Source organism: Peromyscus californicus, unplaced genomic scaffold (genome assembly GCF_007827085.1).
Source record: "Peromyscus californicus insignis strain IS unplaced genomic scaffold, ASM782708v3 Scaffold_17__1_contigs__length_78620276, whole genome shotgun sequence".
Lineage (NCBI taxonomy): Eukaryota > Metazoa > Chordata > Mammalia > Rodentia > Cricetidae > Peromyscus > Peromyscus californicus.
In genome coordinates, this window is record NW_026294469.1 from 20,045,615 (window position 1) to 20,067,365 (window position 21,751).

A 21,751-nucleotide genomic window follows, 5' to 3' on the forward strand; every position below is an offset into this window, starting at 1 on the left:
AGATTAGGAAACATGCTATTTCATCTAGCACTACAGGTGCCAGATTCCTTATTTTGAAGTTTATTGTCCTATTGTTTGAAGAGTAGGCATCTTTAAGAATTTACCAAACCTTGTCATCCTTCTTAGAAGGGAACTAAGCCTATTGTGGGATTCTAAAAGGGAGATATCTTTTTATTTTGTTTTGTTTTAGTGGTGGATTTAAGCCTTAGGTCTTTAAATCTCTATGCATACATTCTACCACTAAACCCCTAGACTCTAAAAACTCGCTTTTCAATCTTGAGAGGTATTTCAATCTCTCAAGTGGAAAGGAAGGCTCCATGGTTGTAATGGTTTGAATAAGTATGGCCCTCATAGATTCATGTGTTTGAATGCTTGGCCCATAAACAGTGGCCCACACTCTGTTAGCTAGTGTGGCCTTGTTGGAGGAAGTATGTCACTGTGAGTGTGGGCTTTGAGGTCCTATGTACTCAAGCTACGCCCAGTGTGGTACACCTTCTACTTCTGCTGCCTGTGGATCAAGATGTAGAAGTCTTAGCTCCTACTCCAGCACCATGTCTGCCTGCATGCCACCATGCTTCTTGCCATGATGATAATGGACTAAACCTCTGAAACTGTAAGCCAGCCCTGATTAAATGTTTCCCTTTATACGAGTTGCTATGGTCATGGTGTCTCTTCACAGCAATAGAAACCCTAACTAAGGTACTGGTGTATAGTACAAACCTGATAATGACTTCTTATGTGAACCATTTTTCATAACTATAAAATGAAAATAGATTTATTGTTTAATCAATATTATAAACTAGTAAAATTTAATGTAATAACAAATATGTGTCAATGGATATACCATTGAAACCATGTGCCATTCACAGTGTGAGTGTTTGGGTGTGGATTTTGGCTGTCCTGCCCCTGTGAAGATGCTTAGGTGTGTTCCATCTGAACTCCTATAGATCTGCTGTTTGTTCCAGATGCCACCAAATGATTCAAAGTGCAGGCTGTCTCTGACTGTATGTGAGTGATGTGCAGTCATTAACATCTTCATTTTTAATGTTTAGTTGTGTAGTCCCCTCATTTGCTGGGCAGCAGTGAGGGGCCATAGCTCCCAGCCATCCGTGTGACCCTGAGAATCAACAGCTGGCCCTCTGTAGCATTCTGTGATTGCTATGGTGTGAGGTTTGGAGGGTTGGGTTCAGTGAATGAATTTCTTTATGCTTCATATTTTCATTTGATGGTGTGTTTGCAGAGATGTAATTCCCATCATAATTGAAGGAGCATCTGTACAGCCAGCCATTCTGTCAGTACCATTAGCTGGGAACATTTAGAAAGGCTGTGCTGTCTGAGAAATAAGACCCAGACCCGGAAATCACAAGGATGCCAAGGTTAGTAAGCAGGACCATGGCATTCAGACGGCCTCTGCTGTCTGTTTACTACAAGATCAAGGAAGGGAAGAGGGAAATTAAAACCAGCTTCCCTACTACCTCGCCAGCCTCGAGAAGAAAATGTCCTGTATCAGCAGTGTTAAATGATGTCTGGGCTGTAGCTGGAATGAAGAGGTCCTTGGCTTAAGAGATGCAAAGCAGACATGTGAAGAGTTCCTGGTGCCAGGAATTCCCTGGGCTTCGGGATAGTAACAATAGAATATGACTCTGAATTCTGGATTGTACTGGCTCAGTACAAGTTGAGTAGGGGAGAAGGATGAAAGAACATGTTTTGTGTAGTCTTTAGTGTGGCGGTAACAAAGCGTGCTCCCGTCTCTGATGGTGTCTGGGTTTCTCCCTCTGTAACTCCTTTTCTTTCTTCCATTTGCATCATCTATACCAGACATAGACATAAAAGACAAACCCAGTTCCTACATGATTTAAAAGACAAACCCAGTTCCTACATGATTTAAAAAACAAACCCAGTTCCTATATGATTTAAAAAACAAACCCAGTTCCTACATGATTTAACCACTTCTTGATTTGGAAAAGGTTAGGGCAGTGACTCAATAGAAGAGAAGCTGGCTTCTCCGTGGAACTGTTTCACTGTACAGCCGTTTATTCTGAGTCTTTCGGCAGTTAGGAGAAACATGCATCTGCCCATGGCCTGCACCCTGTGTTGTGAGCTCTGTTTTCCAGACCTGATGTTTGCAGCTGAGCTGTTGAGTACACTTTCCTCACTCTTCCCTGAAATTGTCCAACCTAATCATTTAGTTCACTCTTCTGATCAAGATGTCTAGAAGTTGCAGAAAGGGTGGTGGCGTCTCTGTTTAGTGTTTAATTGTACGAATTCCTGTCATCTGTGAGTCTCTAGTACAGTCAATTCCAGATGCTCAGACATCTTTAAAGTGGTTGTTGTTGGCATTTTCTTGTCATTTACTTGTTTGTTTGTTTGCTTGTTTGGGAGAGGTGCGTGTGAAGATCAGAGAGCCTGTTCTCCCCTTCCTCCCTGGGCCTCAGGATGAACCTTGCATCACCAGCCTGGCAGCAGACACCTTTTCCTGCCAATCATCTTGCCAGTTTTAATTTTTACATGTTATTTGGAATATTTAAAATAAATATTTATGAGCTACATTAGGGGACCTGATTATTGAGTGGTAAATGGCTTGATTTAATTTTGAATAAATCCTATCGTGTTAAATTGTTTTCCCCTCTTCAGAACCAGTTAAGACATTAATTGTCCCTCCCTCAATTTTTTTTTTTAAGATTTGTTTATTATATATACAGTGTTTTGTCTGCATGTATGCCTGCATGCCAGAAGAGGGCACCAGATCTCATTACAGAGGGTTGTGAGCCACCATGTAGGTGCTGGGAATTGAACTCAGGACCTCTGGAAGAGCAGCCAGTGCTCTTAACCTCTGAGCCATTTCTCCAGTCCCCCTTAATAGTTTTTATTTGTTTATTTCTTAGTTTTTGTTGACCATCTACTGTGTGTGTGTGTGTGTGTGTGTGTGTGTGTGTATGTGTGTTTGTGAGAATTATGATAGTGACAACTGGCCTTTTGAACATTTACTATGAGCCAGGTACTGTGTTACAATATTCTCTTTTGATTCTGCATCTGAGGTAATCGTCAAATAAAATGTAGAAAGCGACACTAGGGTTTCAGCAAGGATGCGTGGAGATATGAGTTTCTTTTGTACTTGGGTTAATTACACTCCTGATTCTAAGGCCTTGCCCCTTCCTCCACAGTGACAGAGACCCCAGGGTTTATAAGCATAGAGGTTCTGTGCCCATCACTGATGCATGTCTCTCAGGAACACAGTGACTATGCTAGCACTCAGGAATAGCAGTGAACAGAAAGGCATAGCCAACATCTTAACAAGGAGTCAGTGTGGAAAATTGGTTCACACAGCATCACTTGTGCTCATGAACAGTAAATTCAGTCCCCCAAGGCTGGTACCCTTGATGGGAAAAAAAAGGTGAATGATAAATTTCTTTGTGAAACAGGTCATAATGGATTGCACGACAGAATAGGTAGATTGCCCCAGAGAGGGTTTTAGTTAGCTTTTTAAGCCAGTTAGTTCCTTCCCTCAATAGTTGGTGCTTTCTGTGTGCCCAAAGCTGTGCTGAGGCAGGAGTTAGTTAACAGCAAGAAGTCCCAAGTCTTGTCCCTAAGAATTCCCTCTAGAGCATCCTTGCTTCATGGCAACTTGTAAATCACTAGGTGCTTCATGGATTCCATGGTGAATCACCACTAAGCGGAATGATCCCATTCCTGTGTGTCTGCTCTGAGATTATAATGTAAGACTTTCCTTGGAGGAATTGCAGCTGTATTCAGCTCTTGGTAGTCGTAAGTACAGTGTTCGGATTCCCAGCCAACAGCTAGGGAGCAGATTGAATAAGTCAACAATATAGTTTGAAATTTGAAGGGTTTTTTTTTACAGTCATAATTTCATAACAGTCAGGGTTTCATTTTAGGAATACTAAAATCAAAGAAATGGCTATCTGCTTCACAAAGAGCAGTTCATTCAGCTTAACAAACAAGAGATTCTCCGCTGATGCTAATCCCTTTCCTAGTTGGCCAGATGGTTGCTCCTTGATTCTGCAATTCTAATATGAGATAAAAAAAAAAATTTAAATTAATATTAATTGGGATGGTTTTAAGCTTGCTTTTTTCATTTCCAAGAACTGGACTACACTGTGTCTTGAAGGGCATATTTGAAGATATAGACTAATTTAATGAAGTAATCTTTTTCAAAGAGGCACTTTTCATGAATTGTATAAAATATCTCTTTCCTGATTTGTGAAGATAATTGTGGAAATGACTGAGTTTCTTGTTCACATCCAGGCAAACTCTTCCACATAGATTTTGGGTATATCTTGGGCCGAGATCCAAAGCCTCTTCCTCCTCCCATGAAGCTGAATAAAGAGATGGTGGAAGGAATGGGTGGCACGCAGAGTGAGCAGTACCAGGAGTTCCGCAAGCAGTGTTACACGGCCTTCCTCCACCTGCGAAGGTGAGGGTTCTAAGTGTGTCTCACAGAGGGCTAGAACCAGTGTGGAAAGGGGTGTTTCTCGGAAAGACATAATGGCATTTCTCAATATACACTTGCTGCACATAATGATAAACCCAGCATCAAAGGATGTCTAGCTTTCCCACTGATTATTACAGCTATAATCTACCAGTTAAGAAGCTGGCATTATGTGAGACTAGGCTAACCAGGGGGAGTTTTCCTCCATCCTTTCTTCCTGGAGACTGACGGAACAGTATAGTAGCCACTGCACTGGCTTATTAGGTACAGTCAGGATAATTCAACCATTTTATTTTCTAGCACTTTCTCCACCTCAGTTTCAGATGCCATTCAAGATAATTCAGAAGGTTTTTTTCCCTGTCTCTTCAGTGACTTGCGACTCGTTCTCCCTTAAACAAGGTTGATTTTACTCTGTCCTTCTTCAGTGTCACTCTGTGCTGCTTTCATCATGGTTTGATTAAAAAGACTGGATGACTTAAGTTATCAGGAAAGAATCAAGTCGTGTACTTGAACATGAAGAGAACTGTGACAGTTACACAAAAGTGACAGGACCACTGGACTCTTAGAGAATTTCCACCTAATTATGCAAAAGGCATTTTCCCGGTGCAGCAGAAAGCCGAGTGTCAGCCATGCCTGCATCCCCTCTCAGCGTGGGGTAAAGGCGGTGTGGCCAGCCTACAGGGCCTGTGCCTCCAACCTCACCACCTACTACGTCATCTGCACATAGCAGCAGTTTTAGTTTTGATTTGTATGTATTTATTTCTCTTGCCTTATTCTGTTTGCTAGAGCAGCTAATACTAATCTAATACTAATTTAAAAAGAGCAGCAAGAGCAGACTTTCCTGCCTTGGACCTTACCGTCGCATTTAGTGTTTTGTAATTCATAATGGTGTTAGCTGTAGGACTTTGGTAGATGTTTCAATTGTGTCTATCACACAGAGGGCCATGTGCTAAGGTTTTGTCCACAGGGTGGCGCTCCTGGGAGGTTCTCTAGACTTTTAGGAGGAGAGGTCCTTAGATGATGAGTGCTATGCCAGGGTGCCCTGAGGAAGGGGGCAGGCAAGAGGTTACAGATGGATAGTTAGAGTGTTGCCCGAGGATGCCAGTCTCATTGAAATCAGAAGGAAAACTGTTTTATAAGCTGCTGGTGGAGCATTGGTAATCATCGGTAGAGTGAGAAAATAGGAACAAGTTCTTAATGGAGAGCTGAGGTTCACAGTCCTAACTACAGACAGCATCACATAGTGACTTAATAACTTCAGTGTGAGTGAATACACACGGCTCCAGGAAAAGCTGGGGTCTTCATATTACAATTTCTAGGTCTCATGCTATGGGATGTTAACTTTTAGAGTTTCCATCTAATAATGACATTCCCCTTGTTTTCAGAAAATATATTCTTTATAAATAAGAACAAAGAGGAATACACTCACGTTCACTAGAGTTTTGCAACATTGAAGATCTGTCTTTTTAGATAACAAGTGTATACTTTCTCATGACTACCTAGGTTGCTGTTTAGCCATGGCTGAGTGAATAGAAGGGAAATAACATCATCCCATGGTCACTCATGAGTGACTCCAACAATAACTTCAGGAAGTACAGTGACTCGCTGCCCATTTACTTATACTAGCTCTTCCTTTGGATTAATAAGGATTATAAAGTTACAGTTGCCACCACTTTTGAGGGTGTTCTTGATAAGGCAAAGAAATCTAAAATTCTAACTCATAGGCTTCATTTTCTTTCTTGTTCCTTTAGGTATTCAAATCTGATTTTGAACTTGTTCTCCTTGATGGTTGATGCAAACATTCCAGATATTGCTCTTGAACCAGATAAAACTGTAAAAAAGGTAATTTTGTACTTCTTGTATATAACACCATCTAAGTTTCATATATAAAAATGAGTAAAGACTTTAACAGTACATGCTCTCTTTGTGTATCAGCCCATAGATTAATTACAGAAGCTAAGGAATAGTTCTGTGTGTACTTTGATTGACGTTTCAGAAACAGCAGACTCTCAGGTCTTCTCTGGCACTCCTGTTCCATCTGTACTCATCTCTGTACCCACAGTATTAGTCTAGAGAGAACTAGCTCAGTGTGAGAACTGCTCCTCTTCATCCTCAGAGGGGTAACTCTCCGTTTAACATTGCCAGCAAGGTGCCTGACTCGGGCACAGGTGGACCATGCAGTGGATGCCCTATCACGTAGATGTTTCCTCTGTCACCTTCCCATCTGTCCCCTGTTTTGGATTTTACTGTGTCACTGTAGAGTCCTGCCTTTTGTTTTCTTTCTAAACAACCTATAGCTAACTAGTGAAAGCTACCACATGTGAGCGGTCACTCAGCTGTCCTAACTAGAACGTGAGCAGAAATGGGAGGAAAGGATTGGAATACTTGCCCTTAATCTACTTTCTGGTCGCGGCTTCTGATGAGAGCAGATGGAAGAGAGCTTTATGTTTCCAAAGGCAAAAAGATAATGATGCATATCAATATTCATCCTCAGAGAAGAATGGGCAGTGTTTAACTCGTAGAAGTATAAAATCTCTGAAAGACAGTAAATAGTGTTCTCCAAGATAGAGCTGCGGGGCATTAAAAGTGGTGACTCACACAGCAGATCTACAGCTGACCCAGTGGACTTTGGAAAATTAAGTTCAGCTGTGATTGAACAGGAAGGAGACCAATTCTTGGTTTAGCAGGTTAGGAGAAGAATCTGAATAGAGGTATTTCATTCAGTCATTTAAGAAAATAAACTCTTAAAGGGTTCCTGTTTTATTCAGACAGATGATACACTGGCCTTTCCATTTCTTCTTTTATCCGGTCAACAATATTCAATGAAGTTTCTTTTTGTTTCAGAGGAGATAAACTGATTATGTGTCCTATTTTTGTCTTTTTATTTTTACTTTATTGACTAAAGCTCATCCATCAGGAAGTATAATTGATTGATGAAAAACTTCTGAGCTGTGAAGGATGCCTACACCAGGCTTCACGTGTTTCCCGTGTTCTGTTTGCATCTGCTCCATTAAGGACCTCTTTTGTAGTTTCTTTGAAACTCATGTGTCATGTCTCCTTCATGTTCAGTCTTCCCTGGGTGTGGGCGTTCAGAAGTTATTTGGGAAATTTCTGGCAGTGTTTTTCAGACTTGCTATAGACAGTGTTTTTTGACCGAGTAAGCCGGGCCCTAGGCAGCCGTCTCTCTGGCCATTTATGCTGTGCCATAGACCCGATTTCCACTGCCCATTAAGCCGTGTCACATGCAGTGATATCTTTGGCTCTTCAGCCATGCCATCGGCAGTGGTTTCTCTGGCCAGTTCTTGTGTTTACTGCATCCTCTGTTTGTGCCACCACCTATTTCAGGAAGCCATGTGGCTCTCTTACCGGCTGTCCTTGGAGCACTGTTTGAAAGCGCAAAGCAGTTCCCTTCATGAAAAATGAGCCAGCAAGCAAATTTGATAGATTTATTTTAGACTAGTAATTCCTACCACTTTATTTCAGTCAAAAGAACTTTAAAAGGCATTTTGCCATGTTTTCTTGAAACTGTATTTCATAACAGATGTCTTTGCTTTCTGATCTTTTATCAAAATGTGCAGTATCCAGTTAAATGTAGATTTAACACTGTCATAACAGTACTTGAAATGGTTGTTGTAGTTGACTAAAATTTGTTTCACATTAGTTGAGTTGCTTCTTTCCAAAGAAGTAGATTTTATACTTTGGTAAAGTAGTGGTTGGCACCATTACTTCATGTTGCTCGCTGGACAGCACACCAGCTAGGAGAGCACAAAAGTGTGTATGAGGCTCTCTGTTCACAGGAGGGCAGGTCAGATTGCCTGATAGGCCCTAACATTTCCTGTGTTTGACCTCTTACAGTAAGTAACAAGCTTTATCATTCTTTGGGAAATGATTTCTTGCATGTAACATTTTGTTATTCAGATGCATTTGCTTGAGCACACGATTGGCCTAAAATGTGAAATGGAGTTAACAGGGCTCAGCCCCTAAATGTGGGCTTTGGCCTTTACTCAAACAGCAGCAATCGGAAGTTCTCTCTGGCGGAGGCCTTTAAGAATTCGCTGATCTTTATCTAAAGTAAATCCTAAGACCCCCAGTTCAGAAAGCCTGCTACAAACTGGGGGACAAGAATGCTGTAGAGACAGGGAACATAAAATAGGTTTGGTTACATTTCCTTAGACTGTTCCACGTCTTCACAGACTTGATGAAATACACACAAGTTCCCCATTCCATCGGGTCTTCGCTTTCTGAAGGAGAGTTCTAATGTTACCTAAATACTCATGTTATAGATGAATGTGTGCGTCTTTCTGTTAAGGTGGGATATGCATAAAGGTCACCACCTTGAAGCTTGTGTTGGGGAGCTATCCCTCCCTACAGGCCAGGAGTTAGTGTACCATCATCAGCTGTAAACATCATCAGCTGTAAACATCGCAAGTTGCCTAGTAGTTGTGAGGTCAATGTGCCAAGCAGAGTTCAGTTATATGAGAAGCTCACTCGAAACTGTCATAATTCTTTTAAAGCCAGTTACTTGGAACAAAGACTGTCAAGTAGTTTAATCAATCAAAATATATTTTGATAAAGTTAAGTATTTTGTTGTTAATATGACCAGAGCATAGTGGATTAAATAAGTTCCAGTAATGAGCAAATTGATCCTGTTAGTTTATTACATAAGTATAATATGTTTTTATAAATATTGAAATGTATGTGTTATTACTGAAATTATATGAAAAGCACTTTTGGACTCGCAAGATAGTTCAGTAGGTAAAGGTGCTTGTCACCAAGCCTAATGACCTGAATTTGATCCCCAGAATCTATATGGTAGAAGGCAAAAATTGTTTCCCGAAAGTTATCCTCTGGCTCACACACGCACACGCACATGCACACGCACACACACACACACACACACACACACACACACACACAAATGTGGGAGTATGCTAAATAAGAAATAAGCAAATGAACACATATACACATTGGAAAGCTGAGGCAGGAGAACTTTGAGTTCCAGGCCAGCCTGGGTTATGTAGCAGATTCTGTGCCAGTGTGTGTTACATAATGAAACAATATCTCAGAAAAAAAATTAGCAAATTAGAAACTAAAAGTACACAGAACACAGGCGTCCTCACTGCCCGTTTGGTGCGTGTTAAGCACCTGCTGTCTGTAGATCTGCTCTGCTTAACTGAAAACGCCACTTCTGTGCCAGGCTGCGCTGCTGCTCTTCTCTCCCTGAGCGGCCTTCATGCTTTCCCGTCCACTTCTTGCTCACTGCGGCGTCTGTGAGCTGCTGCTGGTTTGTAAAGCCATGCCCTGCTGTGATTAGGATATTAGGAGATATTAGGAGAATCCATTTCCTGTGCACAGATACCGTAGTAAGAGAGACAGACAGCAAACAGGATAACGTGAGTAAAAGTCCAACTTACAAGATAATGGTGAATGATAAGGGTGAGAAAAGGGACTGGGGGTGGCATCTTGACCTGGCCGTGATGTTGGTGATTTTAGCTGTAGCTGAAAAGACCCCACTGGGAAAGATAGAACCTTGATGAGAGAATTTGGAGGAGACATTTCATAAGCCTGCAGCGCTGGACTAAGATTTCTTACTATAGACATATGTGTACATCACTTGAAACAGAACGTGTGCTCCCTAACAGTCCTTAGCTTGGTGACTAGAGATGGTGAGTTGAAAAGATGATCTCATCTTCTCGGCGTTTCAGATCTTCCTAGCTCTTTAAAATGTCTAGCTGTCTTCGGAGGGTTGGAGGGGAAGGCACTAAAGAAGATGTTTAATGGATCCACATATAAACACGACCACTTAACAGCCAGTACCTTGTCATTCCTCTTCCCTTTATTTCAGTAATTAAAAAGGAACCTCTAAACTTTGATGCCAAGCTTATTCAGTAATTTAAGGCACTGTTTTCTATTGGAGAATTTAATGGACACATTCTTTCTTTAAATTGATTTCCTACTAAACTTTAAAACAAAAGAAATTATATATATTACAAGAAGCTATAAAAAGCTGACTGTATTTGAGGTACCTTTAAAATTAAATTACCTGTGCTTCCTGTTGGATTACCCATGACTTCTGTTGGATCAGCCTGTAGACATCAGATATCCACTCCTGTGCAGTATGGGAGACACGAGGCTTTGGTTTGCTTCCACAACAACTTGTTTAAGCAGTTTCCCGTGTGGTTCTCCTGTAGCCATGGTTGGGTGGGGGTTTGCTTTTCTTCTGTTTTTAAAGTTACTCTTTTAAGTCCTCTTCTATTACACTAAGGACTTTTGGTTTTGCATTCTAATGCAGCACAAATAAGTGAGCTCATGAAAAAACAACCCATAAGTCAAGACTTTTCCTTTCATCTGGATGAATCAAATTTGTTCCTTTGTTGTAGTTATTTTTGCGATTACATTATTAAGAAGTTGCTACAGGGAAGAACATTCTCTCTGCTTTATTTGTTATTTAACTTTGAGATAGGATTCTGTGTAGTTGAGGCTAGCCTTTAAGTCATGATTCTTTTGCCTTCATCTCCCAGAGTAACATGAACTTATTCTAGCTTTCTGAAAAGAAGAATTTAGTGAGGAAAGTCTATAGTTTATTTAATTGAAAGTTGCTGCTGTGTAAGAGATTTTGAACACTAAATTATTTTTATTCGAAGGTATATCTATATTAGCTTGTGTAAAATTGAACACTGAAAAAATACTCACTTAAACAAAACCATTGTGCTTCTTAGTATAAAAATGTGTTTCAGTGCTTTATTGGAGAAATTATCCTGCAAATTTAAGAATTGTTAAGATGTATATATATATATGATTAAATATACCAAACTTAGGCTGTATAATTCTGGTATGGTGCAGAAACTTTAGGCTCATCCATGGGTTTTATTTTATTAAATTCACATTTAATAAATTGTTCTCTGTAAGGAGAAGACTAAATTGGATTGTTACCAGGAGCAGGGAAAATTATACCATTGTTCAGAGATGGGAGTTTGTATTGCCTGATGCAGGTTGGGGGCGTGTAGAATGGTTTTGGGGTTGCTCGGTGCATCATTTGGAGAGGGGTGTGTGCATATTACATTCAGTGAAAGCTCTCGGCTGCCACGTACATTACAAGGAGGGTGTGAGCGCATAACTCAAAAACAAATAGAGGCCCCAAGCAAAACAATCTCCTGTGCTTTCCCTGCCTGAGACTGTTGTGTCTGGATGTTAGGACTTTCCAATATTATGGTCACTAGGGACACCATCGCATATGTGGCCCATTGGTGACTAGAATGTCTGTGCAGCATATAGCTGAACCTATTTTGGCTCAAGTAGGCTTTTAGATCATTTGAGCATCTGGTAGTGGTAAAGTAGACTCCTCAAAATATAATTACCCACTGTGAAAATGTTATTGCTGGCTAAGTGACTCTTTTGGAGAAGCTGTTTCTTGAAAATACAATGGTTGAAGTGGGTCTACTGTGGTACAAGATTGCAAGTGGATCTTCAAGAAACAGACAATTTGGGCATTCCCAAAATGGGGAAATATTCTGAATGTTTGGATATCTTTTAGATGTTCTGTTATAATGCCTGTACTGAGTGTTAGAGTAATCTATTTCACAACAGTGACCAAGAATGCAAGTGGCACTTGTAACGCAGGGTACGAATAAGTATTACTGGGTTTCCAGCATCATACATAAGCAGAGTACCTGTGTAACTTTGAAAGGCAGATAGCAATGGATGAACTTTTCGGTTTATGGCTTTTTGCTTCAAGGCAGTTTCTAGATTGTTTGTGTAAATATAAGTAAACGTGCCTAAACCTGAGCCACGTGTTCAACTGTGCTTAGTGTTTGATGGAACCTCAGCCAGGTTAACTGCCTACCTACTAGGATGATTCTTAACATCAACACAACAGAATTTGCAGTCTCTGTTCCATACCATCCAGAATGTGTATGTTAACAGGTCCGTAAATGTGATGCGAAGCCAGTGAACACAAAGGCAGTGAGTGGAAGCACACTGAGATGATACATGCACCATGGAACCCTAGGAAAGCTGAGCAGTTGCTGGTGCACACGTGAACGAGCTTAAGGGAAAGCACATGAGTAGTGTCTGGACGTGTGAGTACAAAGGGAGAGAAAGGCGGAGTGAAAGCTGTAGAGCCGGAAGTGTGGAGAGAAAGGCAAAGTGTTAATGTATATATTGAATGTAGTGCCAGTTAATGGAAGGTATGTAATCTGAAGAACAGAGGCTGCAGCTTGGTGAACTAGCAGACTCTTAGGAAGGTAGAGGGCAATGCCCGGTGGCCTAGCACGAGTCAGGGAGAGCAGTACTAATTGGCTGCCTTCCTGTAAACCTCATTAAAGAAAATGGTTCGTATTTGGTAAAGAACACTCTATGCCAATTATATACTTTCTTCCTGCAGTGCAGGTACTTGAGGTAACGACACAAACTTGGTAACTTAGGCTAGAATTGTATTTTGATCCTTATGCTTTCTGATTTTTTTCTTACGTTTCTTGAAATAGTACCATAGTTGTCAGACATCCTGCCACAGAGACATCTGAAGGAGCATGGTTGTCATTGTGTGGGGTCCAAATGAGAGAATCAGATCACTGAGGACAAGCCCTTTGAAGTGCCACCCTGTCCTTCAGTTTGCATGTGCTTTTCTTTTATGTCTCTGTCCTGGACTGTGGAATCAAGCCACAATCTGTACTTCCACACTGCAGCTTGCTGTGGCTGTGGGCTGCGTTACCTCTGCTTTCTCCTATTCAGATTGTGTTCTGTAGATAACTCCCATAAATGACTCCCTACTCATGCTTTTACTAGCAAACCTAATAAACTTAGCAAGGCACCAAAACCCAAACCAAAGAAACAGAAAACAGGGAAGTAGATTCAGGGTTAGGGGACTAGTTGGGGGAAAAAGGTAGTTTACAGGAGTGGGAGGCAGCTAATTTGATAACAGAGGGTGAATTTGATGACTACAGTATTGTCAAAAATAAAAGGAAATACAAAATTAAGTAGTTTGTCTACTTGGAAATCCTACTTTCTTCCATTCTGCATTAAAACAGTATATATGGATCATTTACAATAGAGGATTTGTGCAGGGACATAAGACTATCTGGAAACACACACCTCTTTACCAATTAAGGGTTCCTATGGCAGCAGGTCATCACAGGGTCAAATGAGAGACTTTGTGTACTGCTTATAGGTACATCCAAAATAGTTCTTCAGTCACACTGGCTTTTATATTTGAGGAAAAACACAGATGCATGTATATGCATTCATGCATACACTAATTTTTCTAGTACTTAATACTGTTGAAAATGAACTATGCCTTAAAATATGAACTAAAAGATATGTGTCTTTGGACATTATAGACCCATTGAAATAATCCCTTACCAAGATCAGGGGGCTGCTGTGGAAAAGGCTTTTTTAGAATATCTCTTTATTTTGCCAGTGATTGATGCACTTCTCATGAACTATGACCATCAAGGTGTGTGTGGGTCGGGAGTTGTTAATGTGATCTCACCCTGCAGTGTCTATTTCTGTCACTCAGTAGCTCTTAAGCTAGAATACTCAAGTATAAAGTGCAACTTTGAGCTAAAGTAATAGCATTTCTGTTCTTCAAAGGAATCAGTGTCTGTTAGTGGAAGCAAGGCATGAGGAGCTCCTTATTGGCATAACTCTTGGCATCTTACTGATGTCTGTCAGGTTGACTCTTTCTCTGCAGAGCATGTTCCTGACATGTTCCATTGAAAGGTTGATGTTGTCTGGGGTTCTCTCCAGGTGCAGGATAAGTTCCGTTTGGACCTGTCGGATGAGGAAGCTGTGCACTACATGCAGAGTCTGATTGACGAAAGTGTCCATGCACTGTTTGCTGCAGTGGTGGAGCAGATCCATAAGTTTGCCCAGGTAAGTTCTCCAGGGCTGTGTGCCCGTCTCACCCTGCCAGGTTCTAAGGAGTCATCAGAGATACTTACCTGCTAGCGACATTCTTATCCTTCCGGGTTCTGTTTTTCCATTGAGCCTTTAATGACATCTTGGCAGTAGGTGAAGAGAGCATCTTGAAATCATATCATTTCTACATAGAGGAGCATTGTAGAACCCCTTCCTAGAAATCTTTTACCCATGTAGTCTATTGCAGCTCCCCTTTGAAATTTGTAGGTTTGACAGAAGTCTTGGCACGTGGACTTAGATACTTTAGGGTTTTGGTAAATGCTGAAGAATAAGGAAAGGAGTTTAGAATCCAGAGAAAGCCATCTGTACCCATCACAGAAATGGAGCAGTATCTCCTGTGTATAAGGAAACTTGTTTGGCAGCCCTGGATGATAACCTTCAGATTTGATATGTCTTGTATGAATTTCATAGTGAAGATCATTATGAAAATAGCTGTCAGGAAAGTCGGGCTACCTCTCTTGTGAAGTCTTTCCTTCCTCTGTGTATTCACCGAGTCTCTGTTTTCTCTCTCAAGTTCAAGGTCTTTGTGCAGATCCAGCAGTATCTAGTATGTCACCAAGCCTTTCCTGTTTCTTTAGTTATTTCTTTACTACTCCTTTTCTGTTACTTCTTGAAGAGTGTTTTAATGTAGGTTTTCTTCGTTTGATAATATCTTGAATAATAAAAGCGCTTTTTTTTTGTAAACTTTATCTGTATTTCAGTCTGTTTCTATTGATTCTCCCCTTTATTCTAAATTTTCTGGTCAGATATGCCCTGGCATCTGTGAAGATTGTGTATGATCTCTTCTGTGTTGGATTTGTGCGCATGTTCAGAATACCTGTGGCAGGCAAAAATCCGGCAGTGTACTGCTAGTAACTTTGTATTTTGTTCCAGTTGTTTGAAAGTTCCTGTGTTTGGTTTTAAGCACTAGCAGCAGTATCAAACAAATGCCTGATTATTTGTTGAACTTGAGTCCATCAGACGATGAACATGAGCTTTAGGTGTCATTTGGTCTTAACAAAATTCTCTGATGAAGCCAGCTTAGGTAGAGAGGCCAACATCAACTAATGTCCATCCAGAAGAGAAAATCACTTTGTGTAAGGATTGTTGGTATTTATCTTTAAAGCTTTAAGTCTTAGTCTTAGACATGTGTTACCATTTTGAGTTCTGTCAACAAATAAGTAGAAAATAAAATGTATACTAATTTTTGAGCACCTAAGTAAATGTCCTAAGTAATAAAAATTTCCATAAAATCCCTTTATGAATTTATGATTTTCTTCAACAGCTATTAAGTAGCCTTTGCTCTTCAGCTGAGTATATAAGTGAGAACAGAGGTAGCTGGACTGTTGAAGCTTTGCTGTTCCTCTTACGATAAGTAGCAGAGATTTTCTAATGTTTGTATTTTGTTTTTACTGTGTGACTTGGCACAGTCGTCCCTCCAGGGTCCATACTTTTACCTCATGTTCTGTGATTTTGAAGTTTCCTTGGCCAGTAAAACTCAGTTCTGCTGGCTGTATTAATCATGCTTACCATAATTTTGAAGCCACATTGCTGTGACTGTTCTTAACTAGCCACATTCTAAGCCAAGCACTAAGATCCTTCAGGGTACCCAGTGCACGAACTCCGTATATGTAGTTCCCACTATCTTGCCTCTATAAAGAATGTGCCTCTTTGTGTATAATAGCCAATCTGTTTGGAACACGAAGTATCAGCCTACTTTCTTTTCTCGATGCAAAATAACTTTAAAAGAAAAAAAAGTAGATGCTGTTCAGAGTTCCCATTATGTAGTCCTCATTTCACCGTCAGACTTGAAGAATAGCAGTGTACAATTTCTCATGGAACAAAACAAAACACTGAGTTCTGTTACTGGTGAAAGTCTTCTCTACAAGCCATTTTGTTTTAATTTAGAATTTTTCTGAAGAGCCAGATGATTCCCTAAGCAGCAGTTTAAATAACACATTATTTAAAAGTCTGATCATTGTGTCTCACAAACAGTGATGTGTCAGCCCATGTCCCACATGTGTTCTTGATCCATTTAGCTTATATGAGGAATAAGCAGACAACAGTCGTAATAGCTGAGAAACAGTCACAAAAGAGGCAACAGCCACTTGTCAGGCGCCTGTATGTACCAGCACTGATGTGAGCTCGCTGCATTACCTCACATGATTGTGTTGCCTTGTGGCATACATTCACCATCTGGAAAATTGAGGCCAATAGGTAACATGCTCCAGATGCATACCTGTCAGTAAAGGTTTTTTGTGGCTATGTACTCAAGCTTTACTTTATTAGACATGAGTAGAGTTTGTTAGGAATAGGGTTATTTTTATTATTATTACTTACTTGTAAGTAAAAAAAAATATTTTCATCTTTTCCACCCTCATTTTCTGACCGTCAAAAGTAAAAATACTGTCTCGAAAAACCAAAAAAAAAAAGTAAAAATAAATTTTCGGGCATGAATTTGCATGCCTTTAATCCTAGCACTTGGGAGGCAGAAGCAAGTAGATCTTTGTGAATTGAAAGCCATTTGGTCTATGTGTAGAGAGACCCAGGACAGCCAGCACTACATAGAGACCTTGTCTCAAGAAACAAAAAATTAAATTAAAAATTTTAAAACTGCTCAAAAGCCACAAGAAAAAAAATGTAATACAGAAAAGAGCTGCTGGAATAGTTAATCAGAAGCAAATACTGTAAATGTGGGACAGCACTGATTTACCTGTTGGCAAGACCCATCCTGAATGTCTCTGGCCCATGCAGCTCTACCCGTCACTTGCTACATGGCCAAGGCATGAAGGTCCTCCACCTGCTTCATTACTGTGAAGGCAGCCCCCTGCCTGCCTGATGGGTGCCAGCTAAAATCTCCTGAATATTTTTCTTTCATACAGGTTCCACTTACCTGTATTAGAAAGGTTTTTAAGCACTTCTGTGTGATCCCGGGGGGATGTCTGTCTGTCCCTGTTTGCCTCCTCACCTGCCTTAACTAAAACCAACTTCTACTTGCTGTTCTCTTCCCCAGACTTGTATCACCTCAAATTCTTTTATTTTATTTTTGAGATTATAATACTGTTACATTTCTTCCTTCCTTTGCCTCCCTCCAAACCTTCCCATATTTCCCTCCCTGCTCTCCTTAAAATTCATGGCCTTAAAATTAATTTTTTCATTAGTTGTTATTGTATGCGTACATGTATATACATATATATTCCTAAATACAACTTGTGCAGTCTATATAGTGTTAGTTGTATGTATGTTTTTGGAGCTGTCTGTTTGGCAGTGGGCTCTTCCCTGGGGATGTTTCCAGCATCCCTCCATTGAATATAGTTCTTTGTGTAGGTTGAGGCCTGGTTAGCTTTTCCCTGTCGAGGTTGGCATGTTCATTGGTTCCATCTTGTTCAGCTCATGTTTGGGCGGTCATGTTGGTGAGACTGTGGGTGTAGCTTCTGATGCTACTAGGAAACACAATCTCAAAGCAACTCCCTCATCCTCTGGCTCTTAGAATCTTTGTGTTTCCTCTACTGCAATGTTTCCTAAGCCTCAGATGTGGGGTTGCATAAGTCCTTTTTAAGATGGCTCTTCAGGACTATAGGGAGTTGAATACTTGGAACCAGCGCTCATACATAGTGTTCTTAATCTTTTTTTTTTTTTTTTATCAACAGACACGTTTGAAGTGTTTTAAAAAATCATTTGAGACCATCTGTTCAGTTACAGAGTTTTTCTCACACACACATAAAAACATACATAAACACGCATGGGGATTTATTTCTGAAGTGCTTCCAGGATCTTCAGACTGTTAGCATGTCAGTGTGGGTCTTTTACAGTTTGCCTTTTCCCAGCATTTTCAATATTTATCATGTGAAAGCTTTTAAGAAGAACCTTGTAGATTTCATGACACTCCCTCTCCACAGTGTCACTCTGACCCCAGCCTTTGCTGTGCTGGGAGTATGCTTCCTGCTGGTTAGAGGACTCTTGAGTTTGTTAGTTCCAGTGTGTTAGGACCTCTCTATTGGATTGGAAACGTCTGTGTTATTACCCATAGAGCCCACCCTGGTTCTTGCCACATGGTAAGTTCCAGATAATGCATACAATTCTGTATGTATTGGGGACCATCCTTTAGAGAGTTCATTTCTCTGATAGAACCTTTAATGAAAATACTTAAATTGCTTCTGAAAATATAAGTTATTTCTTTCATTAGTATAAATAAACATTTTACATATTCTTACTGAAATTGATACTTTAAGTTGTATCCGATTAAATTTAGTCAGAATGTTGGCAGTTTCAGATCTACACAGGCGTCTGTGCACTGCAGCGCTTGACAGTAAGATTTCTGTCAGTTCCTGGGAGATGCAGTCCATAGACACTAAAGGCCTGAGGGGTGTGGATGATACTGGATGCGTCCATCTTGAACTCAGCTGCGCTCTGGCTTTGTTCTTTCAGGACCGCATTAGGTGTGGTTTGCAGACCAATGCAGAATTCAGCACTTGCATTCTGCAAGAAATGGCGGGTATTCAGTTGTTTCGAGAGTGTGGCACGGAGATGAAGCTAAGCATGCTTGCTATTTGGAGTATAATTTAGCATGGGTTTACCTTCCAGTGCTGGGTGGAATTTTTTTTTTCTCCCACATAATAATTTGTCATCTTAATCTTGTGCTTACAGTGAGTCAGCAACTCCTCCCCCAAACATTCTCTCACATAAACCTATTTCTCAAGCCTCAGGAACCCCATACATGGTCAATTCCATCCTGATCCTCTTTCGGGATATTTAGCAAAGTGATTAAGTCATTTTTATTGGTTGTTTAATCTTTTCTCATGAAGAGTGAAGTAAATTATTTTTGTTTTTAATTTTAATAGTACTGGAGAAAATGAAGGTGGATTTGGCCCATCACGATGCCTGGCTCAGTAAGAAAACACATGAGAAGCCACTGCTGTGTATGCTAAAGACATCGGAGAAGTGAACAAGGAGGAGACGTGTCCGGAAGTTACATTGTCTTCTTGGACGCCACTGTTAAATCTTGGATAGAGGGTTCGTTTAAAGCTACTGCGTATCAAGCAGGGGTAGTAGCTCACATCTGTAACCCAGAACTCTGGAGGCGGAGGCAGGACAGTTTGCACAGACTTGAAGCCAGCCTCAGCTACATGATGACTTCCGGGCTGCCGAAAATCACTGTGTATATTTGTCTTATAATGTATAAAGATAAGAAGAGAATTGTGTATATGTTTTTAAAATTACAGGGAAGTTCTATTATGAAGCAGTAAAGCATTTAGCTTCTGAATCTGAAATGCCATTTCCCTTTTCCATATGCATATGGACTTGTTTTTCAGCTTTGAAGCTGGTTTTTCTCCTCTCTTCTCTCTTTTCCTCATTCTCTTCCTCCCTGTCCCCAGTTTTGTTCATTGGTTTATGTATAATTTACATAATGTTTTGCTTTTACATTTTCTCCAAGTTTTATACATTACAGCACATTCTTTTTACAGTTGAATAATTGTTTTTTTTTTTTTTTTAGAAAGCTTTTTGTGGACAGGGGGTAGTGAGAAAGCAGGACTCCACAGTACTCAGCATTGGCCCAGCCCTGGCCCTGGCCCTGTGTCCTGTGCTCTGTGCTCTGTGTCCTGTCTGCCCCTTCCACAGGCAGCATTGAGAAGGTGATAGAGTGGGATATGAGAACGCAACAGGAACAGTTGTGAATCAGTTGCTTCTGCCTATAGACAGATGGAGAGAGGTACATGGTCAAGGGAGTAGGGTAAGGGCTGGGAGAGGGGTGAGGGAAAAACAGCACTTCAAGAAAGGCGTATTCTCTTAGAACTATAAATATTGAGGTTTTGTTTTATAAACTACAGTTCACAGCTCTCCTGAGTTGTACATATGTAAAGTGAAGGTGAAAATATGGGTGATTGTAGATACTATTACTCAATGGGGAAGTTGTATCACAATCATGTGACACAATATACATCTTCTTCGGGAATAAATTCTGAAAGGTTTTCACATGTATTTGAGTACATGTAGAGATGGGAGCGCATGCCCTAGCACTTGCGTGATGGTTAGAGGGCAGCCTTTAGGAGGTGGCTTTCTTCTTCTACCTGTGTGTTCCGGGGATCAAACTCCGGTGGCCAGGCTTGGTGGCAAACACTTTTCTTTATTCAATGAACCATCTCTCTAGCCCAATAAATTATTTTTCTATGCATACTGAGATTTGAAATCTTTTTTTAAATAGCTCAAGCATGTAATGCCTCCTTTCAAAGCAGAATGTTTGCCTTTCAAGACTAGAATTCCCAGCAATCTATCCAGCTTTTTTTGAAGAATTTTGAAGAAAAGGAGCATCCATGGTGATAGAGGCCCTCAATTGCACATACACATTCATGTATTGTAGTCAGGTGAGCGTGTAAGGAAAGTGAATATTTCTTACTTAAGACCCAATAAATAGTAAGTATCCAATAACAGGATGTATAAAGGTTAAATTACTACAGTTTCCGAGAATTCCATTAATGATTATTTCTCACAGTTGTAGAGCAAGCATCCAGCTACATGATCGCTAAGACAGTGTCCCTGCGATCCTTTGTTGTATATTATCCTCCTCCTCATCACAATTTGTATAAAACACTCGTGCAGATTAGACAACTGGTAAAGAGGAAAGGATCGTTTAAGTCATCATTGGAACTTGTGCCTAAAGTCATCGGCCAGCTCCCCCTGTCCTCTCCTTCATGTATCAGTGCTGGTTTTCATCATCAGGAGTCTTAACCCTTCTGTGGTCCCTTCTGAGCCCTTGTCCCCTCTGACTGGCCCTGTTGATAATGAAGGCTCCACGTCTGGACAAGATTTCCACAGCTTCATAATTAGCACATTGGAGAGCTGGACATTTTCATTATTTTTCTATATCTCCTGTCTCAGGGTTGTCGGGCCTTTTCTGTACAAGGCTAGCCATCATGGTAAGTATCTTCAGCTTTGAGAAATTCATGGAGTCCTCATGCCTGCTATGGCACAGGAGACCACAAACGTGTAAACAAGTGACCGTGGTCAGATACTGAGCTCTGGCTGTAACCTACTGAGCATTTTGGAGTTGATTGTCAGATGAAATTGTTTCATCTTGCTGATCTTTACAAACTCAGTATTGTATAGATAGAAGCATGTGCCAGGCAGGACTCAGGAAATGATTTGTACTACTGTGGAGTTCTGTGCAGGCGAACAGTGCTGAGTGAGACTTGCTTAGGCCTGGCTCTACCTGGACTGCTTCCCCAGTGCCTGGTGTGTGTTTGCTGCAGTAAGCCAGACCTGATGAGTCATGTTTCTCTCTGATGTAGGCTTACCGCCTACCACCCGCAGCCACGGTCTGTCTCCAGAGAAGCACCTTCAATTCAGTACCTGCCCTTCCTCCTAGCGCCCAAACAACCTGTGAAACATCATTTTAAAAATTGGGTTTGGTGT

At 40.7% G+C, this 21,751-nt stretch overlaps 1 protein-coding gene across 2 annotated transcripts in view; it reads left to right on the forward strand.

The window, feature by feature from the left end:
- Positions 1 to 20,513, forward strand: part of Pik3c3 (phosphatidylinositol 3-kinase catalytic subunit type 3) — a 94,642-nt gene extending 74,129 nt beyond the window's left edge. The window contains exons 22-25 of one of the 2 annotated variants that reach the window (XM_052741742.1): positions 4,264 to 4,432; positions 6,199 to 6,289; positions 14,192 to 14,317; positions 19,183 to 20,513. In XM_052741742.1, the coding sequence (XP_052597702.1) occupies positions 4,264 to 4,432; positions 6,199 to 6,289; positions 14,192 to 14,317; positions 19,183 to 19,197 (401 nt within the window). In that variant the 3' untranslated portion in view covers positions 19,198 to 20,513. Of the gene's footprint in view, positions 1 to 1,240; positions 1,373 to 4,263; positions 4,433 to 6,198; positions 6,290 to 14,191; positions 14,318 to 19,182 lie in introns of those variants that run through there. The other variant, XM_052741743.1, reaches the window with a different exon arrangement.
- The last annotated feature ends 1,238 nt before the right edge of the window (positions 20,514 to 21,751 follow it).